At 41.7% G+C, this 24,920-nt stretch overlaps 1 protein-coding gene across 2 annotated transcripts in view; it reads right to left on the minus strand.

Moving 5' to 3' along the window:
• Window positions 1–24,920, minus strand: part of KEA3 (K+ efflux antiporter 3) — a 365,310-nt gene that overhangs the window by 142,892 nt on the left and 197,498 nt on the right. For both annotated transcript variants that reach the window (XM_089415486.1, XM_089415490.1), the window contains exon 6: window positions 18,830–18,907. In XM_089415486.1, the coding sequence (XP_089271612.1) occupies window positions 18,830–18,907 (78 nt within the window). The remainder of the gene's footprint in view (window positions 1–18,829; window positions 18,908–24,920) is intronic.

Raw genomic sequence — 24,920 nt, forward strand, 5'->3', positions numbered from 1 at the left:
TAGTAATACAAGCTTCTTTTGTTGTTATATGTTCAATCCCCATCTTTCCCTCTGTTCTAATCTTGCACTTGAATGGGTTATTCATGTTTTATTCTGTGTTGAATGCTCGATAAATGTCATCTTATCTTTGCATTGATAAATTAGATTTGTAAGCTTCATTTGCTTTCTGTAGCTAGCCATTCATATGTGTTTATATATGCATCTACTCTAAGTTACACGAAACGCCGAAACGTTTCGAAGTTTCCGAAACGGGTACGTTTAGAAACGTCACCTCCCAAAAATGGAAACGTGGGCCGAAACGTCAGCGGAAACGTCATATATGTATATCTAAAAATATATATATAAAGAAATAAGTGAATAACACATTATCTTGGCAGAAAAAAGGGAATAGGACCCATATATGACAATTTAAAAGGAAAAAGAAGTCTATATTAACTCTAATATATGATTACATGATGGTCGAGTTTCCGCCGAGTTTCCGTCAAGTTTCGGAGTTTCGGGTACGGGTACGACCCGAAACGTCGGGTTCTTTGAAGTTTCGTGCAACATAGCATCTACTAGTACAGTCAGTATTCTCCATCTATCCATTAAATCTATAAACTATTGAGAATTAGTGGTGTAAAGCCTTGTAAAGCTGAGTGTGTTCATGCATGTCTTGAGTGAAAATAGAGTTGAAACAGTCATCTGACTTGATCCAAACCATCATCCATTCCAATAGTTCAGAGAACAATATTGAAGATTTATATGTTACCAGGCATCTCCGAGCTACAACCTAGGAGAGCTTCCTGGAGTGATAACAGTCCCTATCCTCATTTCCCTACTCATTGGCTAGATGAGAGGTACTTCGCATGAGTTCCAAACTGCATGGTAGGATGTCTCAGCGAGAGAAGGATGAACCACTCATCCTGCCTACATGTCGCAAGGGGTATCCCAGGGGAAGGCTAAACCACTCACCCTGTACACAACAAATCACTAGGGGAAGGCTGAACCACTCACCTTATGATTATGTCTCGGTAGGAGAAGGATGAACCACTCATCCTGCCTACATAGCAAACCACTAGGGGAAGACTGAACCACTCACCCTATGATTGCTCGTCGCTCCATGATGTAACCCCAAACACCCCCCCCAGAGCTCCCAGAGCTCAATGTCCATATCATATAGGACCCTTAGGAGAGAGTCTCTCCACGACTCCTAGTCATTCTCGAAAAGTCACAAATTTGACCTTTCCCAGGGACTTCAACAAAATGTCGGCGACCTACACATCAGTCCCAATGCGATGGAGCCTTCTTGCTCATCGATGTACCATATCCCAGATAAAGTGGTACCTAATGTCTATATGCTTAGAGCGATCATAAAATACGGGATTCCTCAATAATTGAATCCCCTTCTAGTTTACACAGAATATCACATTGGTATCCATCATGTGTACAAACAGCTCACTGAAGAGCTTCCCCAACTAGGCAGCTTCACAGGTCATACTCGTAGATATGTATTCGGTCTTAGCGGTGCTTAAAGCAACTGTCTTCTGCTTCTTGCTCATACAAGATATCGTAGAAAAACCCCAAAGAGGACCATCACTCAAAAGTGCTCTTGTGATCCTCCACACTGCCTGCCCAATCAACATTCGAATAATCATGTAGCTTCATATTTCCGACAATGTATCTCAATCCATGAGAGATTGTGACTCGTAGATATCTCTAAAGATTCTTGGCACCAATCCAGTGAAGCTCAACCATATATGAGCTCAACATTATAATTGCAAAACATATATCTAGACAGGAGTTCACCAAGAACATCAATGCTAGAATGAGTTTATGAAACTCAGAGGCATTTCCCAATTCAAGTCCAGCTTCCCTACCACATAAATTCTGAATGTTTCCATCCAAGTAGTCATGGGATTGCAGTTCACCATTCCAAATTCAGAATCCAACTCCCTCTTACTTTTGCAAATGAGAGGGTCTTCACCTATCAGAAAGAGGTTGTCCTCATAAGGTGTCAATATGAGGTCTATCATCCACAACCTTCAAGCAATGGTTTGGATCGGCTTCACTCTCAGCTTCATCAGACAGCTATCAATCCTCTCATATCAAGCCCGTGGTGTTTTGCTTCAAGCCATAGAGGGCTTTCTTCCACCTGCATACATGAGATTCCTGTTCATGAATCTCAAACCCCTTAGGTTGTTCCAAACCTGTGGACCTACTACATCAGGGAAATGGTCCCCTTGTAAGATTTTCCTTCAGTACATCTCGGACATGTACCTTCATGCTCTTCTTGAATTCAAGCATCCTTGTCACCATCTGACTCACATCGGGTAGGGCCCCATAATAAGCAGACCTCCGGTGCTATAGATGAGATGTGTCAACTGACATGGTCCCCAATGGACTTCCAACAACTTGATACAAATTGCCAATCCTGAACTCAAGGATAAAAGCATCTTTGAAAATTTCATTTTCAAACACGTACCTTTCCATCGATGAATGCCACCTTGAAACCTTTGATTTCCATTGCCGAAATGGACACCAGGTTCTTCTTGCGATTAGGTACATAAAAGAGATTCTTGTAAATGAATCGAGTTACCCTCATTCAATTGAGGGGTAACATTCCCTACACCCTTTCCGAGATAGGTGGCATTGACTCCAAGTATAATCCCACGATTGTTTCCATCTCTACCAAATTAGAGAGAGCACCCTTCTATCCGATGAAGTGCCTTGAAGCACTACAATCAATAAGCCAAATTCCCAAAGAGTCTGAAGGAGAGGGTCAATATAAGATAATGCTTCTTTATCTTATCAAGAACAACTTTTGATTCTTCATACTTGGGGTTCCTTGCTTTCTTTGAAGAGTTGGCCATTTCCTTGATGACCTGCATTCCTTCGATCATTGAAGATGTCTCTGGGATGATTGTTATCATCATCAAGTGATGTGTTCCTAACATTCGGACACTTCTTTGCATAATGGCCAAAGTTATTGCAAGAAAGGCATCTGCCTATCCTTCCACCCTAAGATTCGGACTTCCCTTTGAAGTGATCTTTAGGTAGGACATCAGATGCTTCTGCTGCGCCACTCGAATAATATTCTCTGATTCGACTTCACCCTTGGTGAATTTGAAGAGGGATGAGGAATCCATTGATCCTTTTGTCCTTTCCAACTGTATTTGGTGATTGCTCTTTCACTCTTGCTAGGGCTTTGTCTTCGCCTCAGCTCCGATACCATGTTAATTTTAGGTTTGTTCTATGCTTAGAGCAATTTATTTCAATTCTCACAGTTAGCTCAATATCTTTCCCAGATTAGCAATCACATCAGCATAATAGTAAATTGCAGATAGAACATATACATGAATCGCAGAAGACAAGCCCAAACAAGAGGACACAAAATGTGGCACGAGCTAGGGACAAACCCCAATGTGGGGAAACCCTTGATCAATTCTTCTTATATGTTCTTCACTAGTTCAGCAGAGAGAGAGAGAGAGAGAGTACATATACAACAGAAATCAACACTTTGACTTATCTAAATAAGAGTAGAGATCATCTCTAAGAAGATATATGAGGTAGCTGGACTCAATTGAAGACATGTATCTTCAACTGATTCTCCAATGTGAGTCCATCACCATGTTGAGCCTATCACTGTGTTGCACCACGCTGCACCATCATACCATGTTGGTATGTGCAGCATCATTAAGCTACACCATGTTGCACCATCACTATGTTCAGCGTCACTGAGCTACAGCATGCTGCACCATCACCATGTCCAGCGTCACTGAGCTACACTATGATGCACCATCACCATGTCCATCGTCACTGAGCTACACCATGCTGCACCATCACCATGTCCAGCGTCACTGAGCTACACCATGCTGCACCATCACCATGTCCAGCGTCACTGAGCTACACCATGCTGCACCATCACCATGTTCAGCGTCACTGAGCTACACCATGCTGCACCATCACTATGTGCAGCATCACTGAGCTACACCATGCTGCACCATCACTATGTCCAGCATCACTGAGCTACACCATACTGCACCATCACGATGTTCAGCATCACTGAGCTACACCATGCTGCCTGTACCCATCGCTGCTACTGTGTGCACTATGCATCCTGTACCCATCGCTGCTAATGTGTGCGCTATGCTGCACTATGCATCCTGTACCCATTGTTGCTATTGTGTGCACTATTCTGCACTATGCATCCTGTACCCATATACTATGTTGTCTATAATGTTACAACATTCATCATAAGGCCAAGGTGGCTAGCTATAGTGTTATGGCCTGCGGCCTAACACATAGCAATGCCAATGTCTTCTCCTCTATAACAGCGTTAGAGTGATAGCAATAGGCTTTCGTTAAGACAGTGATTGGATCTATCATTCATGATTGTGTTTCAATCAAAACAACAGTTAGAGCATCCTTATTTAGAACAACGTTAAGGATAGCAGAAGGTGTGGCTTCTTTATCTCAACGTTGTGTGAGAGCATTCCTTCCATGACAGCGAGGGTATACCTATCATGATTGCGTGCAGGATGAGGGTTTTTCCTTCCATGACAGCGAGGGCATTTGATGTGTAGAACACTCTTCTAAGACAGTGTTTAGGTGGCATCTCCATTAGGCAGTGTTTAGGGTCACCCTTAGGACGGTGTATTAGACAAGGGTTGTCTTCCTTGACAGCGTAGAGGATTAGGGCATATCTTCATCACAACATGACTTTGTTTTGTTGGAATTTCTAAGTTTAACCGTTAGATATTCTTCATGTGCTATCTGATTTATTTCTTCCTACTTGTTCAATTACTTAACTAGTTATTTACCATGTAAATACTGAAAATAAATACAAGTACAGTATCAACACATACAGATCAGCAATTGAAAGTAAACAAGCACACAAGTGACACCGTTGTTTTTGGACTAATGTCCCCAGAAAAACCCAATGTGGAAAAACCAATGCAGCTATTCAGAGGGTTTTATTATTATGCAGTTTTCAGAATACAACCTGGGTGCCAGGAATGGCTCACCCAACAGAGAATGTCCTCGGCAATAGTACCTCTTAGTCGGAGACAGATATTCTGGTTAAATCGTCGGATGAATGATCCCACTGCAACAACGCAGCTTCTGCTGCTCTACGTCACACTGATAGGGACTGCGCCACCCTATCTGACTCTCCAACTCCAGTCTACCCCACGAAAAATCTCCCAACACTGCCTCTAGGCCCTACGTCAACCTCTCTGGCCTAGCGTCATCCTCTACGTCTCACATGCTAACCCTTTCTGGCTCTGCAGAGCACTTGACTGCCTCTGCGTGGCCTCTAGCTGGATCTGATTCAACCTCTCCCGGCTTCTGCGCTGATCCTCCCAGTACTAACTCTGCCTCCCTGCTATGTATTCACTGCCCCTCAACTGCAAATCAGATCACTCACTCAATTTCCTCAGCAAACCCTGCCCCAGAAAATCGAGTTCTTGATCTCTCTTGGTATGTTCTCCAACTGACCCTCAAGCCTCCTCTTATACTTTTCTCGTTGGTCCATCAACAGCCGAGATTAAATCTCTAATCAACAGCTAAGATTAGATTTGGCTTGATCCATGACTTTTGGACCATTCTAACCCAGTTTTATATTAATACCCTTTAATATTTTATTTTTTGTAAGTTTAGACTTAGGAACTCCATTAAAACTATCAATTATTTTAATATCTCTCACATCAGTTAGATTCTGCCCAAACCATTTCTGGGTCTTGGAGATCTCATGTGCTTTAACCTCTCCACTAATTTTTGTGGCTAGAGCACATCGAATGCTGCCCCAAATCAACGCTCCCTCTTAGCAAGAAATGTGCTCTAGTAATACTCCTCACTAAGTATCACCCTAATCATCCAGCATCAGTCCCTGTGTTGATGCTAGGCTTCCCTCCCCAACACCCTCTGCATTGTTGCATCCTGTACTGTTTCCCATGGGCCTGCCACTGCGACTGCTGCATCTGTACTACAACTCCCTTTGCATCCGTGTTGCTGCCCATGGCCCTGCCATTGCCACTGCTACATCTGCACTGCATCCCCTCTCATCATGTTGCATCGTGTTGCCCATAGCACTGCGAATGCTAACCGCTGCACTGCAATTCATTTATTGAGAAGTAAGTAACTGATCCTCCCAACTCTGACATCTTTGTCAGGCTAGAAACACTCCCGATGTTGAAGCTCCCTCTGTCGCTGGCAAGTGCTCCCTCTACTGACCTCTGCGCTACTGCAACAAATCCATCCATCTTGCACTGTTACCTCACGCTATCCCGAGACTCTTGCACTGTAACACTCTTTGTTGCTCCATCCGCATCCGTCTCTACCAAAATCTGCCAATCCTGCTACTCCTCTTCGGGGCTCCCATAGCCAGGTATAATCCAAGAGGTTGGATACCTCGAGGATCCTGCCCCTCATCGTCTGTAGTTCCTCTAACTACAGCTTGATGTCTCCCACTTCCTCTCAAGTGGCACATGAGCACTCATGGCATAGTCTTCATCTGTCTCCACTTCTTTCTCCGCCCTCGCTGGCACTGCCTTGGTCTCAAAAGCCTCTCCCTTGTTCTTCTTCCTTGGACACTGGTTCGCATAGTGACCCAGTTCCCCATAGTGGAAGCACTTGACCTTGGAGAGGTCCTTCTTTCGTTTCTCTCGCTTTCCCGCAGATGCTAGAGCAGCATCCTCCTCTTCCTCTTTCTTAATTCTGACCCCCTTACCGCTACTCCCTTTCTTGGTTAGCTGTCTAATCTCTTCTTGACGAAGAGTCGCCCACAGTTCCTCCCAATCCGGAAGGTTCGACTTGCCCAGTAAGCTTTGGACAAATACCTCCCAGTCCTATGAGACTGCGTTTAGTGCGGTCTTCACCAACATCTCCTCATCCGACATGGCCCCTATGGAAGTTAGCTGGTCCCGGATCTCTGTCAATCGCCCAAGGAAGATATCTATCTGCTCTCCCCTCTGCATCTAGTATGACCGTCGCTGATTTTCTAGAAGCATCGTCCTCTGCACGGAAGTATGCTGATACAACTTCTTCAAGGCATCCCACATCTCATTTGTCGTACCCTTCTCGGCAATATGTGGTACCACATGATCCTTGACCCCATCAAGGATGATGCACTTAGCCCTGGCCATTTCCTCTTCGTACTTCTCATTTTCAGTCGTGTCAACTGGGATCGCTATCGTTTTCAAGGCGAAGTGCTTGATGCGATACCTGTCTAGAATGGACAAGATCCTGGCCTTCTAGACTACGAAGTTGGAGGCTCCGTCTAGTCTATCCTAATCTCTCAGCCCATTCATTGCCATTTCGCTACTCCTCTTTCGACTCTTTCGAGTCTCTCTACTTCCCTCCTGGAAGTCCTCTGATCGACTCCTGCTGAGTCTCTCAACTTTGTTGATTTGGGGTAGCATCGGATGTGCTTCAACCACAAAATTTGGTGGAGAGGTTGGGGCACATGAGATCTCCAATACCCAGAAAGGGTTTGGGAAGATTCTAAACAAATCAAGAGATATTAAAATAATTAATATTTTTAATGGAGTCCCTAAGTCTAAACTTAGGGAAAATAAAATATTATTTTTTATTAATATGAATTTGTATTAGAACTTAGAATGGTCCAAAAGACATGGATCAAGCTAGTTCTAATCTTAGCCGTTGATCAGGGACTTAATCTCAGTCATTGAGATGTCAACAGGAAAAGTATAAGACGAGGCTTAAGGGTCACTTGGAGAATATACCAATATGATCAGTCATTCTATTCTCTAGAGCGGGGTTTGCTAAAAGAGATAGAATCAGTGATCGGGAGAGCAGCAGAGCGGCATTAAGTACAGAGAAACAGAAAAGACAGAGATTGTGTCAGGAGAGCAGTGTAGCAGCCAAGGAAAGTGACGCAGAGCCAGCAAGGGCTCACGCAGGGCCACGCAGAGGCAGCCAAGTGCTACGTGGAGCACCAGAGGGGGCAGTGTTGCTGATGCAAAGGCTCCCAGAGCTGACGCAGGGCCTACTGGGGCTAAAACAGGCCAAGGTGTTGAGATTTTCTGTTTTGGAGCAAAATAGGAAAAATCTCAGTTGATGACAACAATAGAAATTCAGTTCCTAGATTAGCTCCAGGTTGTTGGGAGGGAGTTAATGCCTCCTATATTTGATGTGAGTGAGTTAATGAGGCTGTTAGATTCTCTATGCTATATAACAGGCAACCATTCGGATGGTTTGCTATGAGGATGAGAGTTTTATGAGGTTTTCATTATGTAATCTCCTGTTTGATCAATAAATTGTCGATGCCTATGTTGTGTGGACGTAGCCCAGATTGGTTGCGTGAACCACGTTAAAAACTGTGTCATATGTGCTTGATATTCTGCTGTGTGTTTATTTGTTTTAGCTGTGCATCTGGGTCCAACAATTGGTATCAGAGCGCGTTGGAGGAGCGGCACTGCTGGAGGTGGAGCGCTGGCTACCTTAAAGCCGTTCGGGTGCTGGTGCGTGGTGGAGGTAATCCGATCTGGTGCAGGTAACTTACGTTGTGAAATATATATATGTTAAAAACAGCGTGGATCTATTTTATATCAGCGTGGTTATGTTATATATCAGCGTGGATATATGATATATATATTTTTTAAAAACAAAACGTTGGAATATTTGACACCTGCGTGGAGAACTGCGCTGTTGAGTGCCCTGTAGCTGCTGCGTGGGGGGCTTCAAACACAAGTGACAAAGCGTATTGCTATCCAAGTGCTGCGTGGGCTGTTGGTATTGCGGTGGGATAACCAAGTGCTGCGTGGGCTGAAGGTGCGTTTGCTGTGCGGTGCGCCGAGAAGAAGGTGCGTTTGCTGTGCGGTGCGCCGAGAAGGTATGTCTCTATTGCGTGGAGCCTGAATTTTGTAAATCGCTGGTGCGTGTGTAGAACCGAGAGTTTGCAATAAAGTCTGTTATTTCAAGCGGCAGAGATGAGCCCGTATGCTATCTCTTAATTAAACTTAGAAAACAGTCAGCACGACACCGAATAAATGATCAGTCGCCCCGTATCATGGAATAAATTTCATGTTAATGAATTAAAATACCGAATGTGAAAAAAAAAAAAATCGACTGCGATATCATACGGTTTGAATGTTAGATTGATCTGTCTGCCAGTAAGTAGTGCCTTGGGAAGCCATCGTTGTGTAAAAACAAAGGCAGCTAAGTGCGCATGTATGTTGCAGCGTTTTTTAGCCAGAAGCAGGTAATTGTTTTTTACAATGTTGATTTCGCTGGTGGGGATATACTGCTGAGGTTGTTTATCTGCTGCCCTGAGGTATTATTTTATGCTGGCGCGGAGGTTTTTTGAACTGTAATTCTGCACAGAAATAAGTCAGTTTTTTTTGTTGTGTAAAAACAAAGGCATAGGCAGTTTGTTTTAAATTGCTAGTATTTAAAGTATTGGTTTTGGAGATTATTGTGTTTTTTGATACAAAATGGCGAAAACTCAAAGTGCCCGGTTTGAAATAGAGAAATTTAATGGGAAAAATAATTTCGAGATCTGGAAGGTAAAGATGCACGATCTGCTGGTTCAACAAGGTGTGGCGAAAGCACTGTTGGGGAAAAACAAAAGGCCTCCTTCCATGACGGAGGATGAATGGGATGAGATGGACGATAGAGCTCTGAGCGCAATTCGGTTATGTCTGGCGGACGATGTTCTGTTCAACATTGTGTCAGAGAAAACCGTCGCAGGCTTGTGGTCGAAGCTTGAAAAGCTCTATATGACGAAATCTTTGACAAATCGGATTCTCCTGAAACAGCAGCTTTATGGTTTGCGGATGAAAGAAGGTACCTCGATTGCTGATCACCTGAATGTTTTTAATACCTTACTGGTGCAATTAGACAGTCTAGATGTGAAATTTGATTCAGAGGATAAGGCAATAACTCTATTATGTTCATTTCCTGAATCCTGGGATCACTTTGTTACTTCCATAAGCTTTAGTACATCAGACATCCTTGAGTTTGACAATGTTGTTGGAGCCTTGTTGGCTGAGGAGACGAGGAAGAGGTCGAATGCAGACACCTCTACATCAGAGGTAATGATGGCCAGAGGTCGCTCAAGAGAGAGACACTCCGGGGGAAAGCATAGCGACTCTCGTTCAAAGTCCAAAGGAAAGAAGCCAAAGGTGAAGTGCTGGCATTGTGGCAAGGGTGGACATCTGAAAAAGGATTGCTGGAAGCGAAAGCAGGCTGCTAAAGAAGGCTCTTCGACAGAAAAGAAGGAAGCCAACACCACAGATACAGGTTCAGTATCTGGTTCAGGTATGAGTGATGAGGTATTGTCTGTTAATGTTTCAAAACATGATCAACATTGGTTATTAGATTCCGGGGCATCTAACCACATGTGTATTCATAAAGATTGGTTTAAAACATATAGATCAGTTGATGATGGAGTCGTGTACATGGGTAATGATGTCACTTGCAGTATTATTGGAATAGGAAGTGTACAACTACAAATGTTTGATGGCACAACCAAAATGTTAACTGATGTGAGACATGTACCAGATCTAAGAAAAAATCTAATTTCATTAGGAGCACTGGATACGAATGGATATAAAACTGTAATTCAAGGTGGAGTTATGAAAATTTATAAAGGTATCTTACTAGTGATGAAGGCTAAGAAGGTAGGAAATCTTTTTCAATTAGAAGGTAGAACTGGGTCAGATCATGTGTCGGTGTCTGAACAGGACAGTAGTTCCATTCGCCTATGGCATCAAAGGTTGGGCCATATGAGCAAACGAGGGTTGAAAATTTTGGCTGACCGCAAGTTACTTCCTAATCTAAGATCTGGAAAGTTAGATTTCTGTAAACATTGCTTGTTTGGAAAACAAAGTAAACAAAAGTTTAAAACAGGCAAACATACTAGTAAAGGGATACTTGATTATATTCATTCAGATGTTTGGGGTCCAGCCCCTACAGTGTCGTATGGTGGCTCGTCGTATTTTGTGTTGTTTATTGATGACTTTTCTCGGAAAGTATGGGTCTACATGTTGAAAAAGAAGTCTGATGTTTTTACAGTTTTCAAGCAATTTAGAGCATTGGTAGAAAACAACACTGGTAGAACTATAAAATGTTTAAGAACTGACAATGGTGGTGAGTTTACTTCCAAGGAGTTTGACAGCTATTGCAAGGATGCAGGGATCGAGAGACATAAGACCACGGTTTATACTCCTCAGCAAAATGGAGTTGCTGAACGCATGAACAGGACTCTTCTGGAGAGAGCAAGGTGTATGCTCAGTAATGTCGGGTTGCAGAAGGAGTTGTGGACGGAAGCGGTGGCAACAGCTTGTTATGTGATAAACCGATCTCCATCAACAGCAATAGGCTGCAAGATTCCACAAGAGGTATGGAAAGGACACCCTTGTGACTATTCTAAACTCAGAGTGTTTGGTTGTGATGCATATGCTCTAGTGCCTAAACATCAGCAAACTAAATTAGATCCGAAATCGAAAAGGTATGTCTTTGTTGGGTATGGTGATGGAACAAAGGGATTTAGATTGTGGGATCCTACTACCCGCAAAATCATCATCAACAGAGATGTAAAGTTTGATGAATCCTCTCTTGTACAGTTAGATGTAAATAGTAAATTGAAACAGGATGATGTATCTGATTTCCAGCATATTCAGTTTGACAGCATTTCTAATGACAGTCATAACGACCATAGTTCAAATTCTAGTCATGAACAGGTTTCAGAGTCAGATTATGAACAGGGTTCAGATGGAGGTCATGAACAGGTCTCAGATGGCGATCATGAAGAAGTTCCTACAGATGATAGACAGCCAATTGTGGAAGCACCAAAAACGTTCTTAAGGAGGTCTACAAGGATCAAACGCCCTCCGAGAAGGTATGATGATCATGTTACTTCAGTTGCTTTGATCGCTAATGATGATGAACCTTTGTGTTATCAGGAAGCTGTAGAAGGTTCAAATAGTGACAAATGGAAAGCAGCCATGAAGGAAGAAATGATGGCCTTAGGTAAGAATGGCACGTGGGATCTGGTTGAACTTCCCAAAGGCAGGAAAACTGTGGGATGCAAGTGGGTGTTCAAGGTGAAACGGGGTGTGAATGATACGGAAGACGGGTACAAAGCAAGACTGGTTGCAAAAGGGTTTTCTCAAAAAGCTGGCATAGACTTTCATGAGATATTTTCACCAGTGGTTAAAATTGTTTCAATTAGAATTGTGTTAGCATTAGTGGCTTTGTTTGATTTAGAGTTGCAGCAATTAGATGTTAAGACTGCATTTCTACTTGGAGATTTAGATGAGGAAATATATATGGAACAACCGGAAGGGTTTGTTCAGCATCGCAATGAGAAATTTGTCTGCAGGCTCAAGAAGTCATTATATGGCCTGAAGCAGTCACCTCGGCAGTGGTATAAGAAGTTTGATTCTTTCATGTTGAGTCAGAAATATGTAAGAAGTGAATATGATCATTGTGTTTACTTTAAGCAGTTAAACAATGGCATGTTCATTATCTTAGTGTTGTATGTTGATGATATGCTTTTAGCAAGCAAAAGCATTGAAGAAATCAACAAGTTGAAGACTCAGATGGCAAGGACGTTTGATATGAAAGATCTAGGAGCAGCAAGACAGATTTTGTGCATGGAGATTTTCAGAGACAGGAGTAATGGTAAGTTGTGGCTATCACAACAGAAGTATGTTGAGAAAATACTTTTGAGGTTTGGTATGAATAATGTGAAGCCTGTGTCAGTCCCTTTAGCTTCCCATTTCAAGCTTTCCTCCAGTTTATGTCCTAGTACAGATGAAGAAAAGGATTATATGTCTCGAATTCCATATGCCAATATAGTAGGATGTTTGATGTATGCGATGGTGTGTACGCGACCAGATATTTTACATGCAGTTGGAGTTGTCAGCAGGTACATGGCAAATCCTGGTAAAGAGCACTGGTCAGCAGTAAAATGGGTGCTTCGGTATTTAAGAGGCACAAGTAGTTATTGTATAACTTACAATAAAAGTAGTGAATCTGTTTGCGGATATGTTGATTCTGATTTTGTAGGTGACTTGGATAAGAGAAGGTCAACTTCAGGGTATGTCTTTACTCTTGCAGGTGGAGCTATTAGCTGGATGTCAAAGCTACAAAACATTGTTGCTTTATCCACTACTGAAGCAGAATATATTACTGCTTCGCATGCTTGCAAAGAGGCGGTTTGGTTGAAAGGTTTGCTTGGTGAGTTTGGTAGGTTACAGGACAACATCAGGTTACTTTGTGATAGTCAAAGTGCAATACATTTGGCTAAGAATCCGGCCTATCATAGTAAATCAAAGCATATTCCAATTAAGTACCATTTTGTAAGACAGGTTATCACTGAAAGGGGAGTCTCTCTTGAAAAGGTGCATACAAAGGAGAATTGTGCAGACATGTTCACGAAACCAGTTTTGTTGGAGAAGCTACGTTGGTGTTTGGCTTCTCTTGGCTTGCAGAAAAGATAAAATAATAATAACAGGGCATCAGGCTAATTGTTGTCAAGGTGGAGATTGTTGAGATTTTCTGTTTTGGAGCAAAATAGGAAAAATCTCAGCTGATGACAACAATAGAAATTCAGTTCCTAGATTAGCTCCAGGTTGTTGGGAGGGAGTTAATGCCTCCTATATTTGATGTGAGTGAGTTAATGAGGCTGTTAGATTCTCTATGCTATATAACAGGCAACCATTTGGATGGTTTGCTAAGAGGATGAGAGTTTTATGAGGTTTTCATTATGTAATCTCCTGTTTGATTAATAAATTGCCGATGCCTATGTTGTGTGGACGTAGCCCAGATTGGTTGGGTGAACCACGTTAAAAACTGTGTCATATGTGCTTGATATTCTGCTGTGTGTTTATTTGTTTTAGTTGTGCATCTGGGTCCAACACAAGGAAGGCTGATGCAGGGCCAACGCTGGCCTAGGAGTGGCTGGCACAATCCAGCTTGGGTAGACGCTGGGGTTGCAGAGCAGTTTTGTGCTGAGGAACTGCCGAAAGGGTTTTCCGAAGTTTCAGCCAGGAGATTTCTCTCAAACTGTGAGGTATAGCTGCTAAGGAAATTCTTTGTTGGGTAGGTTAGTTTCAGCACCTAGATTGTACTCTGATATTGCTTAATAAGAAAACCCTCAGATAGTTGCACCAGTTTTCCCGCATTGGGTTTTTCTGGGGACATTGGTCCAAAAATAATGGTGTCATGTGGTGTGTTTATTCTTGTTTCTTTTAGTTGTTGATCTGTAATATGTTGAGCATGCACTGGTGTTTATTTTCAGTATTTGCTTTCTAAATAACTTGTTAAAGAAAAATAACAAGTAGGTAGGAATAAATCAGAAAAGGTGCATGAAGGGTTTCTAAACTAAGTAAACTTAGAAACTCCAACAAACTTCTCGTCTAGAAGTTCTCAGTTTGACTCCCTCTAAGCCTCGATTTCCCTTCTGGAAACCCCTCTGCCAATGTCGAGATGCCCCACTCCGATTGTTTGTGCAACTGCACCACTGATCTGGATTTATTGGCTAGAAATCCTCAGCAACAACTCCCTCCTCCTTGGTCTTGCCCTATTAGGTTCTATTCTGACCACAGTACCCCACCAGCTTCGCTTCGCAACCCACCCACAGCCTCCTATGCCTCATCAATCTGAAGGTCTGAGCCTCTAGGCTCTGCGCAATCCCGACACCAAAAAAATCTGCACCTCCTGGCCACAGTGTCGATCCTTCCTAACTGAGAAAGATGACCGAGCACTGCGTAGGTCAGGTCTGCTCCTCTCTGCCTCAACGCTGATCCTCCTCCTGGCTCGAACTGATGACGCTGGCTCTCTGTGTCGCCCCTTCCTTGCTTCTTTCTGCTAGAAACAGCTTTTGTCACTCGGGACAGCGGTTTCTGCTGCTACTGCTCTGCTCGGCTGATGCCTTCAGTTATCTTGTGATCTGCAACCTCGCTCCAATACCATGTTGGAATTTCTAAGTTTAACCCATTAGAAATTCTTCCTATGTTATCTAATTTATTTCTTCCTACTTGTTCAATTACTTAACAAGTTATTTACCATGTAAATACTGAAAATAAATACAAGCACGGTATCAACACATACAGATCAGCAACTAAAAGTAAACAAGCACACAAGTGACACCATTGTTTTTGGACTAATGTCCCTAGAAAAACCCAATGCGTGAAAATCGGTGCAGCTATTCAGAGGGTTTTGTTATTATGCAGTTTTAAGAATACAACTTGGGTGCCAGAAATGGCTCACCCAACAGAGAATGCCCACGACAGTAGTACCTCTCAGTCGGAGACAAATATTCCGGTTAAATCACCGGATGAACGATCCCACTACAACAATGCAGCTTCTGCTGCTCTGCATCACACTGATAGGGAGTGTGTCACCCTATCCGGCTCTAGCTCCAGTCTGTCCCACGAAAAATCTCCTAGTGCTGCGTCTAGGCCCTACATCAGCCTCTCTGGCCTAGCATCAGCCTCTCTGGCCTAGCGTTAGCCTCTCTGGGCTCTATGTCAGCCTCTGCGTCTCACATGCTGGCCCTTTCTAGCTTTGCAGAGCTCTTGGCGGCCTCTGGCTACCCCTGCGTAGCATCTAGCTGGCTCTACATCAACCTCTCCCGACTTCTGCGTTGATCCTCCCAGTACTAAATCTACCTCTCTGATATGTATTCAGTGCCCCTCAACTGCAACTCAGATCACTCACTCAATTTCCTCAGCAAACCCTGCCCTAGAAAATCGAGTTCTTGATCTCTCTTAGTGTGTTCTCCAACTAACCCTCAAGCCTCCTCTTATACTTTTCTTGTTGGTCCATCAACAGTCGAGATTAAATCTCTAATCAACAGCTAAGATTAAATTTGGCTTGATCCATGACTTTTGGACCATTCTAACCCAGTTTTATATTAATACCCATTAATATTTTATTTTTCCTAAGTTTAGACTTAGGAACTCCATTAAAAATATTAATTATTTTAATATCTCTCAAACCAGTTAGATTATGCCCAAACCATTTCTGGGTCTTGGAGATCTCATGTGCTTTAGCCTCTCCACCAATTTTCGTGGCTAGAGCACATCCGATGCTACCCCAAATCAACACGTTTTAGGCTTCCTCTGGACAGCATATAGCTAGGGCATCATTATCATCTTCATGTCTGCGTTTTTAGACCTTTCTCTGGACAGCGTTTGGCTTTCATGAGCCAGGGCATCATCCTCTAGGAATGCGTTTTTCCCCTAGAGATTCTTCTTTCCACTAAAACCCAAAGCAAGTGGAGAAGAAGAAATCTCAAGAGAGTTGTGTGTACAAATGACTTGCAAAGCACTTGTATTTATACTAAAACGTGGAGCACAAGTGGGGGCAATTGGGTTGTTGGCCGACCTTGACGAATTGTCCCATAACACAAATAAATTCATATCTCCATGAATACTTATCGGAATCGGATGATCTTTAGATCAATCCTACACCTCTCGATGAGAGGAGTCTAAGACAAATATCAGCTACCATAAATAAGATGACCCACATGGATTTTGGCCCTAGTTGCCAATTTTAACAAAGAAACTTGTTGGGTTTGGTAGACATTATTGATTGTATTGATGATAAGGAAATGAAAGAGATTTGTTGAGGCTTTGCGAGTGAAGCATTGCCTCGAAGGACATCTGGTCGGCACTTTGTGTTGATGTCTAGGTCCCAAAGTAGGGAAGAGTGGCGTGGGTCATAGAGCTTTGACCATGGATACACATCTAGGTCCCTGGGTTGATGGTCCCAAAGTAGGGAAGGGTGGCATGGATCATAGAGCTTTGACCATGGATACGCACCTAGGTTCTTGGGTTGGTGGTTAGCAAGTAAGGCTAATGGTACCTAGAGGGGCTGAAAGCTTGAGTCCACCTTATTCCCACTTGGATAGATTGCTTTGGTCAGGAATCTAGTCTATGGCATTGCGGTGCCTAAATTGTTAAGAGACCAATGGATAGATTGTCCTGGTCAGGAATCTAGTCAATGGCATTGCAGTGCCTAAAGTTCTTCGTTGTTTCATATAGTTTGAGATCTTCTATTGTATTTGTACGTTATGAATACCTCCCTAGTTAAGAGGGAGTGTTGCAAAAAGTAACTATGTTTGATCTTCATTAATGTACTGGAGTCATCATGAAATGTACTTATCAAAAGAATAAAGAAAAGAATTTTTATTATTGTAACAATGACTTATTAAAGCATAGGTTTCATGCTTTAGTCATCATTATATTAATCAAAGTCCCCATTGTGGACTCCAAGGATTAATATTGAGTTTAGGGCGTCATTGTACATTCAAAGAGACCCTTCTTGAACTTTTGAATCATGTAAAAAGGTTTATTATTGAGTCAAATATGATTTATGTATCCTCCACACCAAGTCGGCCTAAGGACCCCAATTCGACCGACAAGAAGCCTATAAATACAAGCTAGTCAGAGTCATTTGAAGCATCACATCTCAAGCTAGTTCGATATCTCAAGAGTAGATGGGGAAGTGCGAAGTCTGTTGCCGGGAAGCTAAAGGAATTGTGAGTTTGGGGAAGTCTAAAGAGAAGAAGGAAATCGAACTTTTGGTGCCTCTCTCTCTCTGTTTCGTGCCCTAGTTTGGGAGATCAAAGTCTTCCAAGTTTCGTTGTTGCCGGAAGCTGCTGCCTAGTGGAAGTTGCTAGGAGGGGTCAAAGATTTGGGAGGCTGACTTAGTGTGGAGGGAAGGTCTAGTCTTTGTCTAGGGTGAAGAGTCTCAAAGAATACTATTGAATGGAAGAATTATCTTGATTGGGTTTTCCCCTTGAGAGGGGTTTTGCCCTGGCATAGTGCCTATATCTTGTATCTCTTGTTTTGTGATCTTCATACACACATAATATGGTAATTGCTTGATGAAAGATAAGATAATAAAGATATAAAAAAAAACCAACACACTTACAAGTAATTATCAAGAAAGGAGAATCAAATCCTAATATAGCTACTTTGATTTCGAACATATTGTTCTTGGCTATCTTCTATTGTGCATTTGATTTACTGTTCTATCTACAATTGTTTGTTGTTGCTGGCAGATTGGATTATATTGGAAATTGATTGCTAATTGAAGAAGAATTGGGATAAGTGATTGTGTTAAACATAGAACACTAGAAAATTAATAGGGGTCAAGAAGAAATTTGCTATATTAGAGAAGGAAGACAACTTTAGATATCCGAAGGAAAAAACACAAAGAAATTAAGTAGAGATGTTTCACAATTATGAGAAATTTTACTAATTACAGTTCCAAATTTTCCCTTTCCACAAGTTGGTCCAATTGTCTTCAACAGGCATTTGATATGATTGTAAGCCAGCCTGTCGCAAAATAAATTAAGTTGGCCTCTTCTAGCTTTAACTGCAGATGTTCTTCCAATATGAGTCTAATTTTCTGTTCTTGAATGTATTTCTTATGTTTATTTTCCTTCTTTTCTAACGATTTAAGCTGTCCATTAATTTGACTGTTCAAGATATGGGTTCTTTGCTTCTTAAGAGCCTCTTTATGAGATACCATAACATCATCACAGCCTATGAACATCCTAGATGGTTAGTGTCAGACCATCACAGAAGAAATTGTAAATGTGGTTGAAAGTTTAAACTCTTATATATAGTTAATAATGGTTCCTACTACCTAGAAATGCTTTATGAAGCAATGTAAAATCATTTGCAATTTTTCTCTCCATGCTAGAGGTTAAAATATCCCTTCAATATCTTCATGAATATGCACTTGTATTTACAAAGTGCCAAGCTCTAGAAGACAAAGAAATTCACAATTCATAGGAAAGAATGTGTGTTGCAGGGAAGCAGATAATATTTGGATAGCACTGCAAGAAAAACAATAAAGGCCACACCTGGAGGACAAATGCTGAAGAAGACAGAGATAGAGCAGCTCCAATCACCACAGCTTCATCAACACTTCTTATGTTGACCTGCATTAAAGAATTTGAATGCTTTCCATTAGAATCTTTATGGATAATATGATGAAATGAAACTGAAATAAATACAAACTTTTTCAGTCACCTAAATATTATTCTTATATAGCATCTTAAAATATATGAATTATTCAAGTTTTGTTTGAAAATCAATCTCATAAGCTGCATCCACATTAAATATAGAACAAAAAGAGAAACAATTTTTCTCTCCAATTAGGTTCCAGCTATACAGATTCAAATACAAATGTGATTGACACCTTGAAGATATAACATCCATGCTAGAACATATTTTGTTGCAGACACATTTAAATATAAAGTCAAGAAGGTAGGCATGGTGAATTCAATATTTCACACTTCCAGTTCCAGCCGGACAAGTGAACAAGCAAGATTCCATATTTTCATTGTCACAATTTGCCTGCCTAAGAAACACCCTTTTCCAAACATCTTTTTATTTAACTCATCTTACTGCCACAACCATCCCATACTTTTCTTTGACATCATCTACTCCACCAAGTTGATGTACCCACAATAAACAGGGGCAACTCATTTGAAAGGATATCTAACCAGCTAAAGATGGACCAAAACCAAACCGGAAGTCCATTTCTTGGTAAACACCAAGCATTATAAGTCTAGTCACATTCAATAACCTCGCAACTGTTAGAATTTTGTTGTCATTGATGTCAACCCAAGCAGCAGGCAAAAGAAGCCCCGCCTTTGTTGAGGAAATTGATTGGGAAGATCAGTATGTTTCGGCTCAAGACCATCTTCATTTTATTCTCCTCGTCGTGCCGATTCCAATGGTAGGTGGCACGCCTCATAACTCCTCATGGTTGAGTTGATATGCTTGATCCAAGTTTGTGCCCCGAGCATATGGTCAAAGCCCCCAAAATAAGATGATGTCACAGCTTAAGAATTGGCTAAATATTTGATCAAAGCATGAGGCCAAGAAGGCTTATTACTGAGGTTGCAAAGGAGGTTAAGTCGGCCCCCATAAGAAAATTGTTTTGGGCCCAAATCTTTCAAAATTTAGACATCAACTTTTAAATTTTTGGAGGGTCCGCTTCCCCATCTCCCCTTATCACTATAAATCTAGGCTCGGATCCTCCACAAAGTCAAGAACTAAATACACCATCATCTTTGTTTTTCTTCTCTGATTTCTATGGCCTTGAGTAGTCACGCATACCTGTAGCAGAAGGTCATGTTTTTGGAGCTGACTGGGTTTATCTTTTATCCTTTTGGTTATGTTTTTTCTCTGGGCTTGTGGAATCATCTGAGCAAGCTTTATGTTCCCTACTTGGCTCTCTTTTGACAGACTCCTATAGACTCTTTCTGAGGCTACATGTGTAGGTCCTGAAGGTCATATCTTCCCCCCTTTTCTTGCAAGGGTTTCACCTTCAAAGAAGACAATCTAAGGCCTGAATTCAGCCTTCTTCACAGAGATTTATATGGCAAACTGAGGCATTCATTCGCACAAGACTATTCGCTGGTTCATCTGTAGATGAGGCTGAGTTTCCTTGCAAATTATTAAGGTTGATCTGAGGCTATTGCAGGTTTATCTGAGGATTACATCTGCAGCTTCTTGTGATCTTTATTGTTGTTTCTACAAACCTCTACTGTGACATATTTCAGTCCTTTTTGAAGTCAATTTGAAGTTCTGGACTGAGGTATTTTGGGCATATCTTGAAGCAAGTTCTGGCCTCCTTCTGAGGCATATTCTTGGTCATCTTTGCAGAGACTTATGACCTACATTTTGGCCCTGAGAAATTGGCTTATTCACACAAATTAAGGGTTATTTCTCTGTCATTCATTCGCACTATTTTGAGGTCAATTGAATACTGTTTGGACTCTGGAGCACGATCAATGGACTGATTCGGAGCGCTTTTATAAGTAAATTAAAGAGCCTGTCTTATGATTTATTGAAGACCTATCCCGAACTCTCATCTGGACAGATATCAGTGATGTTCCTTGAAGTGTTTTGCAAAATCGTCTGAAGCAATCCCTGATGGTTGAGTGACTTAATTCAATGGCTGACCCAAAGATTGGTTTAAGGACTTTCTGTGACAGGTCCCTTTCACATATTAAGGCCATCCACTGTGGTGATCCATCTGAGGCTACTCTTCCACATTTTTGTGGTACAATTCAAGCATTAAAGGTTGATCTTTATAACTAAGGGTTCCATTGGATCATTTTCTATGTAGGACTAGTTTGGAGTAAGGCTGCTTGGAGACTCCCATTGTTAGATTACAGACCATTGCAGAGTGATTTCCAAGATCATTTAAGGTTAAGTTGATTATAATATTTGGACCACAGTAACCCTAAGACCACTGATCAGTTTCAGGCCACATTGAGAGCATAAAAGCTTTCTCTCATCATTCATTGAAAGTCAAAAAGGGGTTTCATCTACAGCAGTGGAAACTGTTGAAAATTGGTAGCTTCGGTCAGTATTTTCATTGGCAAAAGCAAGCAGAAATTATATATTTTTATGTTGACCAAGTCGGCCCCACTCATTGAATGGGCTTGACCCCAAGGTCAAAACCCACCTCCTAGCACATGTATATATTGGCATTCAATTGACCTCATTTGGCATCCATCCATCACTTCTCATTCGACCAACACAGGAGTTTTGCTCACACGTGCGAGGAGAAGAAGATTCGTTCTGTGTTGACCAGCTATTTGACTCCTGTTTGACCTGCGATGACTTTGGTTGGTTCCTCTCTATTTCACCGAGTTCTTGACTTATTTTGGAGGCCGAGTTTCTCTCTGTTTCGTGGACTCTGTTTGACCGAACTTTAACTCTATTTCTGGGTGATTGACCAAGTGTAGACCACAGGTCAACTTGTGTGACTTAACCGAGCTTTGATTGTGGTATTGCAGGCCAAATTTCGGCCATTTGACCAGCTGCCTTAGGTCGAAATTCAGCCCCTCTATTGTAGAATTTGACTTGGACCAGCATAGACTATTTCTCTCTCATTTGACAGGTTTGACTTCGCATTTATTGAGGTCAGAGATTGGAATTTTCACTGGAATACTTTGATATACATTTTGATTAACTAAACTCTCTCATAAGGAAAGATTTCTGGGTTTTCTCCTTTGTGAGTTTTTCCTGTGAAATTTCCACGATTGCAATAAACTGGAGAATAATCTTCTAACTACTGAAGATTATTTGTCTTTTGTAATTTACTTTATGGCAAATAACGATTAAATCACTATTACAATCTTCACAAATAAAAACACTGCAGAATATAAAAACTGGAACTGAGAAAATATGCACACACACATAAAAATATGACACCGTTATTTTTGGACAAATGTCCTTGGAAAACGCCGAAGGCAAAACCAATGCAGTAGATGAAGGTTTTATTATTATTCAGCGATTTGAAAGTACAATGAACTGATTGCATTTCACTGGAAAACCTTTGGCAAATACTGATCTCAACTGGAAAAAATAATATGATTAATTAAATGAACTGGTTGCCTTTCACTGTAAAACCTTCAGCAAATACTGATCTCAACTGGAAAAATAATATGGAGATAAATTATATCCCTCTGAAACTAGATCTGCCTCTCTCTTGGCAACTCACATTTCCTGGCTATTCACACTGCCTGGATGGAAATATGCATTTCTGCTTTCTGGAAACTCGTACTGCTCCAAACTCACCTTCCTACAAGTCATCCTATCTCCCTTTGCCAATGAAGCCCACTCACTTTGCCTCCAGACAACAAATCCGACCTCTAGCAACTGAAACGCGATCTCCTTTGGCAACTTGCACTGGGAAATCTAGCTACTCGCACTAGCTATAGCAGCCTACTCTACAGACGAACTTGGCCTCATATTGTCTCACAGACACTATAAAGTACTGAGGAAATCTCCTTCGGACTCCTGCTCCCAAATCTTTGTTGATCCCTCTATCTCTGATGCTTCCCTAACTTCAACTGCGCTCTTGCTGAATACCTGCAACTAGGTAGTCGAACTACTCACAAAATACTCTAGTCCTCTCCAAACCCTTCAATTGCTCTTATAATCTCTCATTGGAGTCTCAATGGACATGATCACATCTCAACTGATGGTTAAGATCAATTTGTCTTCATCAATAGAAGTCTCTAGAGAAAAATCGAACTTCCCCAATTAATTCACTTTAATTACCACTTTTTCTAAGTTAGACTTGGGAAATATTTAAATTATGGCTAATTAATTTAATCGAGGCATCTCCAAGTCTTTCTCGCGAACCCTTTTCTGAGTTTTGGAGATCTCGTGTTCCATAGCCTCTTAAACATCATAGAGGTATCATGTTCCATAGCCTCTTAAACATCATAGAGACTAGAACACTAGTCTGTTGTTACACCAAACAAAAATTAACACTCCCTCTCAGCAAAGAAGTTGTTCTCCACTATACCCATATCCTCCCTGAAGTAAAAAAACTTTGCCCTAGCCAAGGCCTTCGTGAGTATATCAGCTACTTGTTGGTCTACGAGAACATGTTGTAGCCAAAATGATCCACGTTGTTGGTGTTTGACATCTGTGATACCTCATTTCTTCACATCTTCTAGCTTATTTGACTTCCTATCACTAGAAATCACTATGAAGAAAATACTCTGACAGTCACTGTCCACTATGCTACTATGCATACTCTGATCTCACACAGTTGATGCCTCCACACTAGAGTCTCTCTCATTGGAACTGCACCTTGCTACCTACAACTGGCCAATTCATACTACCCTCCTCCTGCTTCGCACTGTTGCCATCACTGCTACTGTGTGTATTGATCTCTCAATGATCTACTAAATCACTGCAACTAGCTCCGCACATGTCTCTCAAGTATCTAATTGTGCCTAACTAGCTCTGCACATCTCTCAAGTATCTGGTTGTGCCTAACTAGCCCTGCACTGCCTCTCGAGAATCTAACTTGTTGATTTGGGGTAGCATCAAATGTGCTCTAGCCACAAAAATTGGTGGAGAGGCTAAGGCACATGAGATCTCCAATACCCAGAAAGGGTTTGGACAGAATCTAAACAGTTTGGGAGATATTAAAATAATTAATATTTTTAATAGAGATATAAAACTGTGTTAGAATGGTCCAAAAGGCATGGATCAAGCTAGATCTAATCTTAGTCGTTGATTAGGGAATTAATCTTGGCCGTTGATTTGTCAACGAGAAAAGTATAAGAGGAGGCTTGAGGGTCACTTGGAAAATAAACTAAGAGATCAAGATTTCGACTTTGTGGCGCTGGGTTTGCTGAGAAAGTTGAGAGAGTGATCAAAGTTGCAGCTGAAGGGCAGTGAATACAGAAGCAGAGAAGTAGAGATGGCACCGGGAGGATTAGCGTAGTAGCCGGAGAGAAGGACGCAGAAGCAGCCAAGGGTTCACGCAGAGCCAGCCAAGGCTCACGCACAGCCAGCAAGGAGTTGCGCAGTGCTTTAGAGGGCCAGAAGGCTGACGCGGTGCCTCCGAGGCTGACGCAGGCCAATCCGGAGTGACGCTAGGCCAGAGAGAGGCTGACACAGTCCCTAGAGGCTGACGTTGGGGTTTTGTGGGGCAGATTGGAGTTGTGGAGCTACCGGAGTGTTTATTCGGGGTTTCAGCCGAAATATCTGCTTCCGAGTAGAGAGGTACTACTGCCGAGATTTTTCTCTGTTGGGTGAGCCGGATTTGGCACCTAGATTGTATTCTGAAACTGCTTAATAAATCAAACCCTCAGATAGTTGCACTGGTTTTCCTGCATTGGGTTTTTCCAGGGACATTAGTCTAAAAACAACGGTGTCACTTGTGTGCTTGTTTCTATGTCCTTCATTTGATTATCTCTAATGTGTTGAGCATGCATTTGTATTTATTTCCAGTATTTACATGGTAAATAACTTGTTAATTAAAAGAACAAGTAGGTAGGAATAAATCAGTAAAGTGCATGAAGGGTTTCTAACATGTCAGACTTAGAAATTCCAACATGGTATCAGAGGGTGGTTGCAGATCACAGGAGAACTGAGGACATCAGCCGCATAGAGCAGCAGCAGTAG

The sequence above is a fragment of the Pinus tabuliformis genome, chromosome 6 (genome assembly GCF_031772625.1).
Source record: "Pinus tabuliformis cultivar Carrire ecotype Pingquan chromosome 6, CPIR1, whole genome shotgun sequence".
Classification (NCBI taxonomy): domain Eukaryota; kingdom Viridiplantae; phylum Streptophyta; class Pinopsida; order Pinales; family Pinaceae; genus Pinus; species Pinus tabuliformis.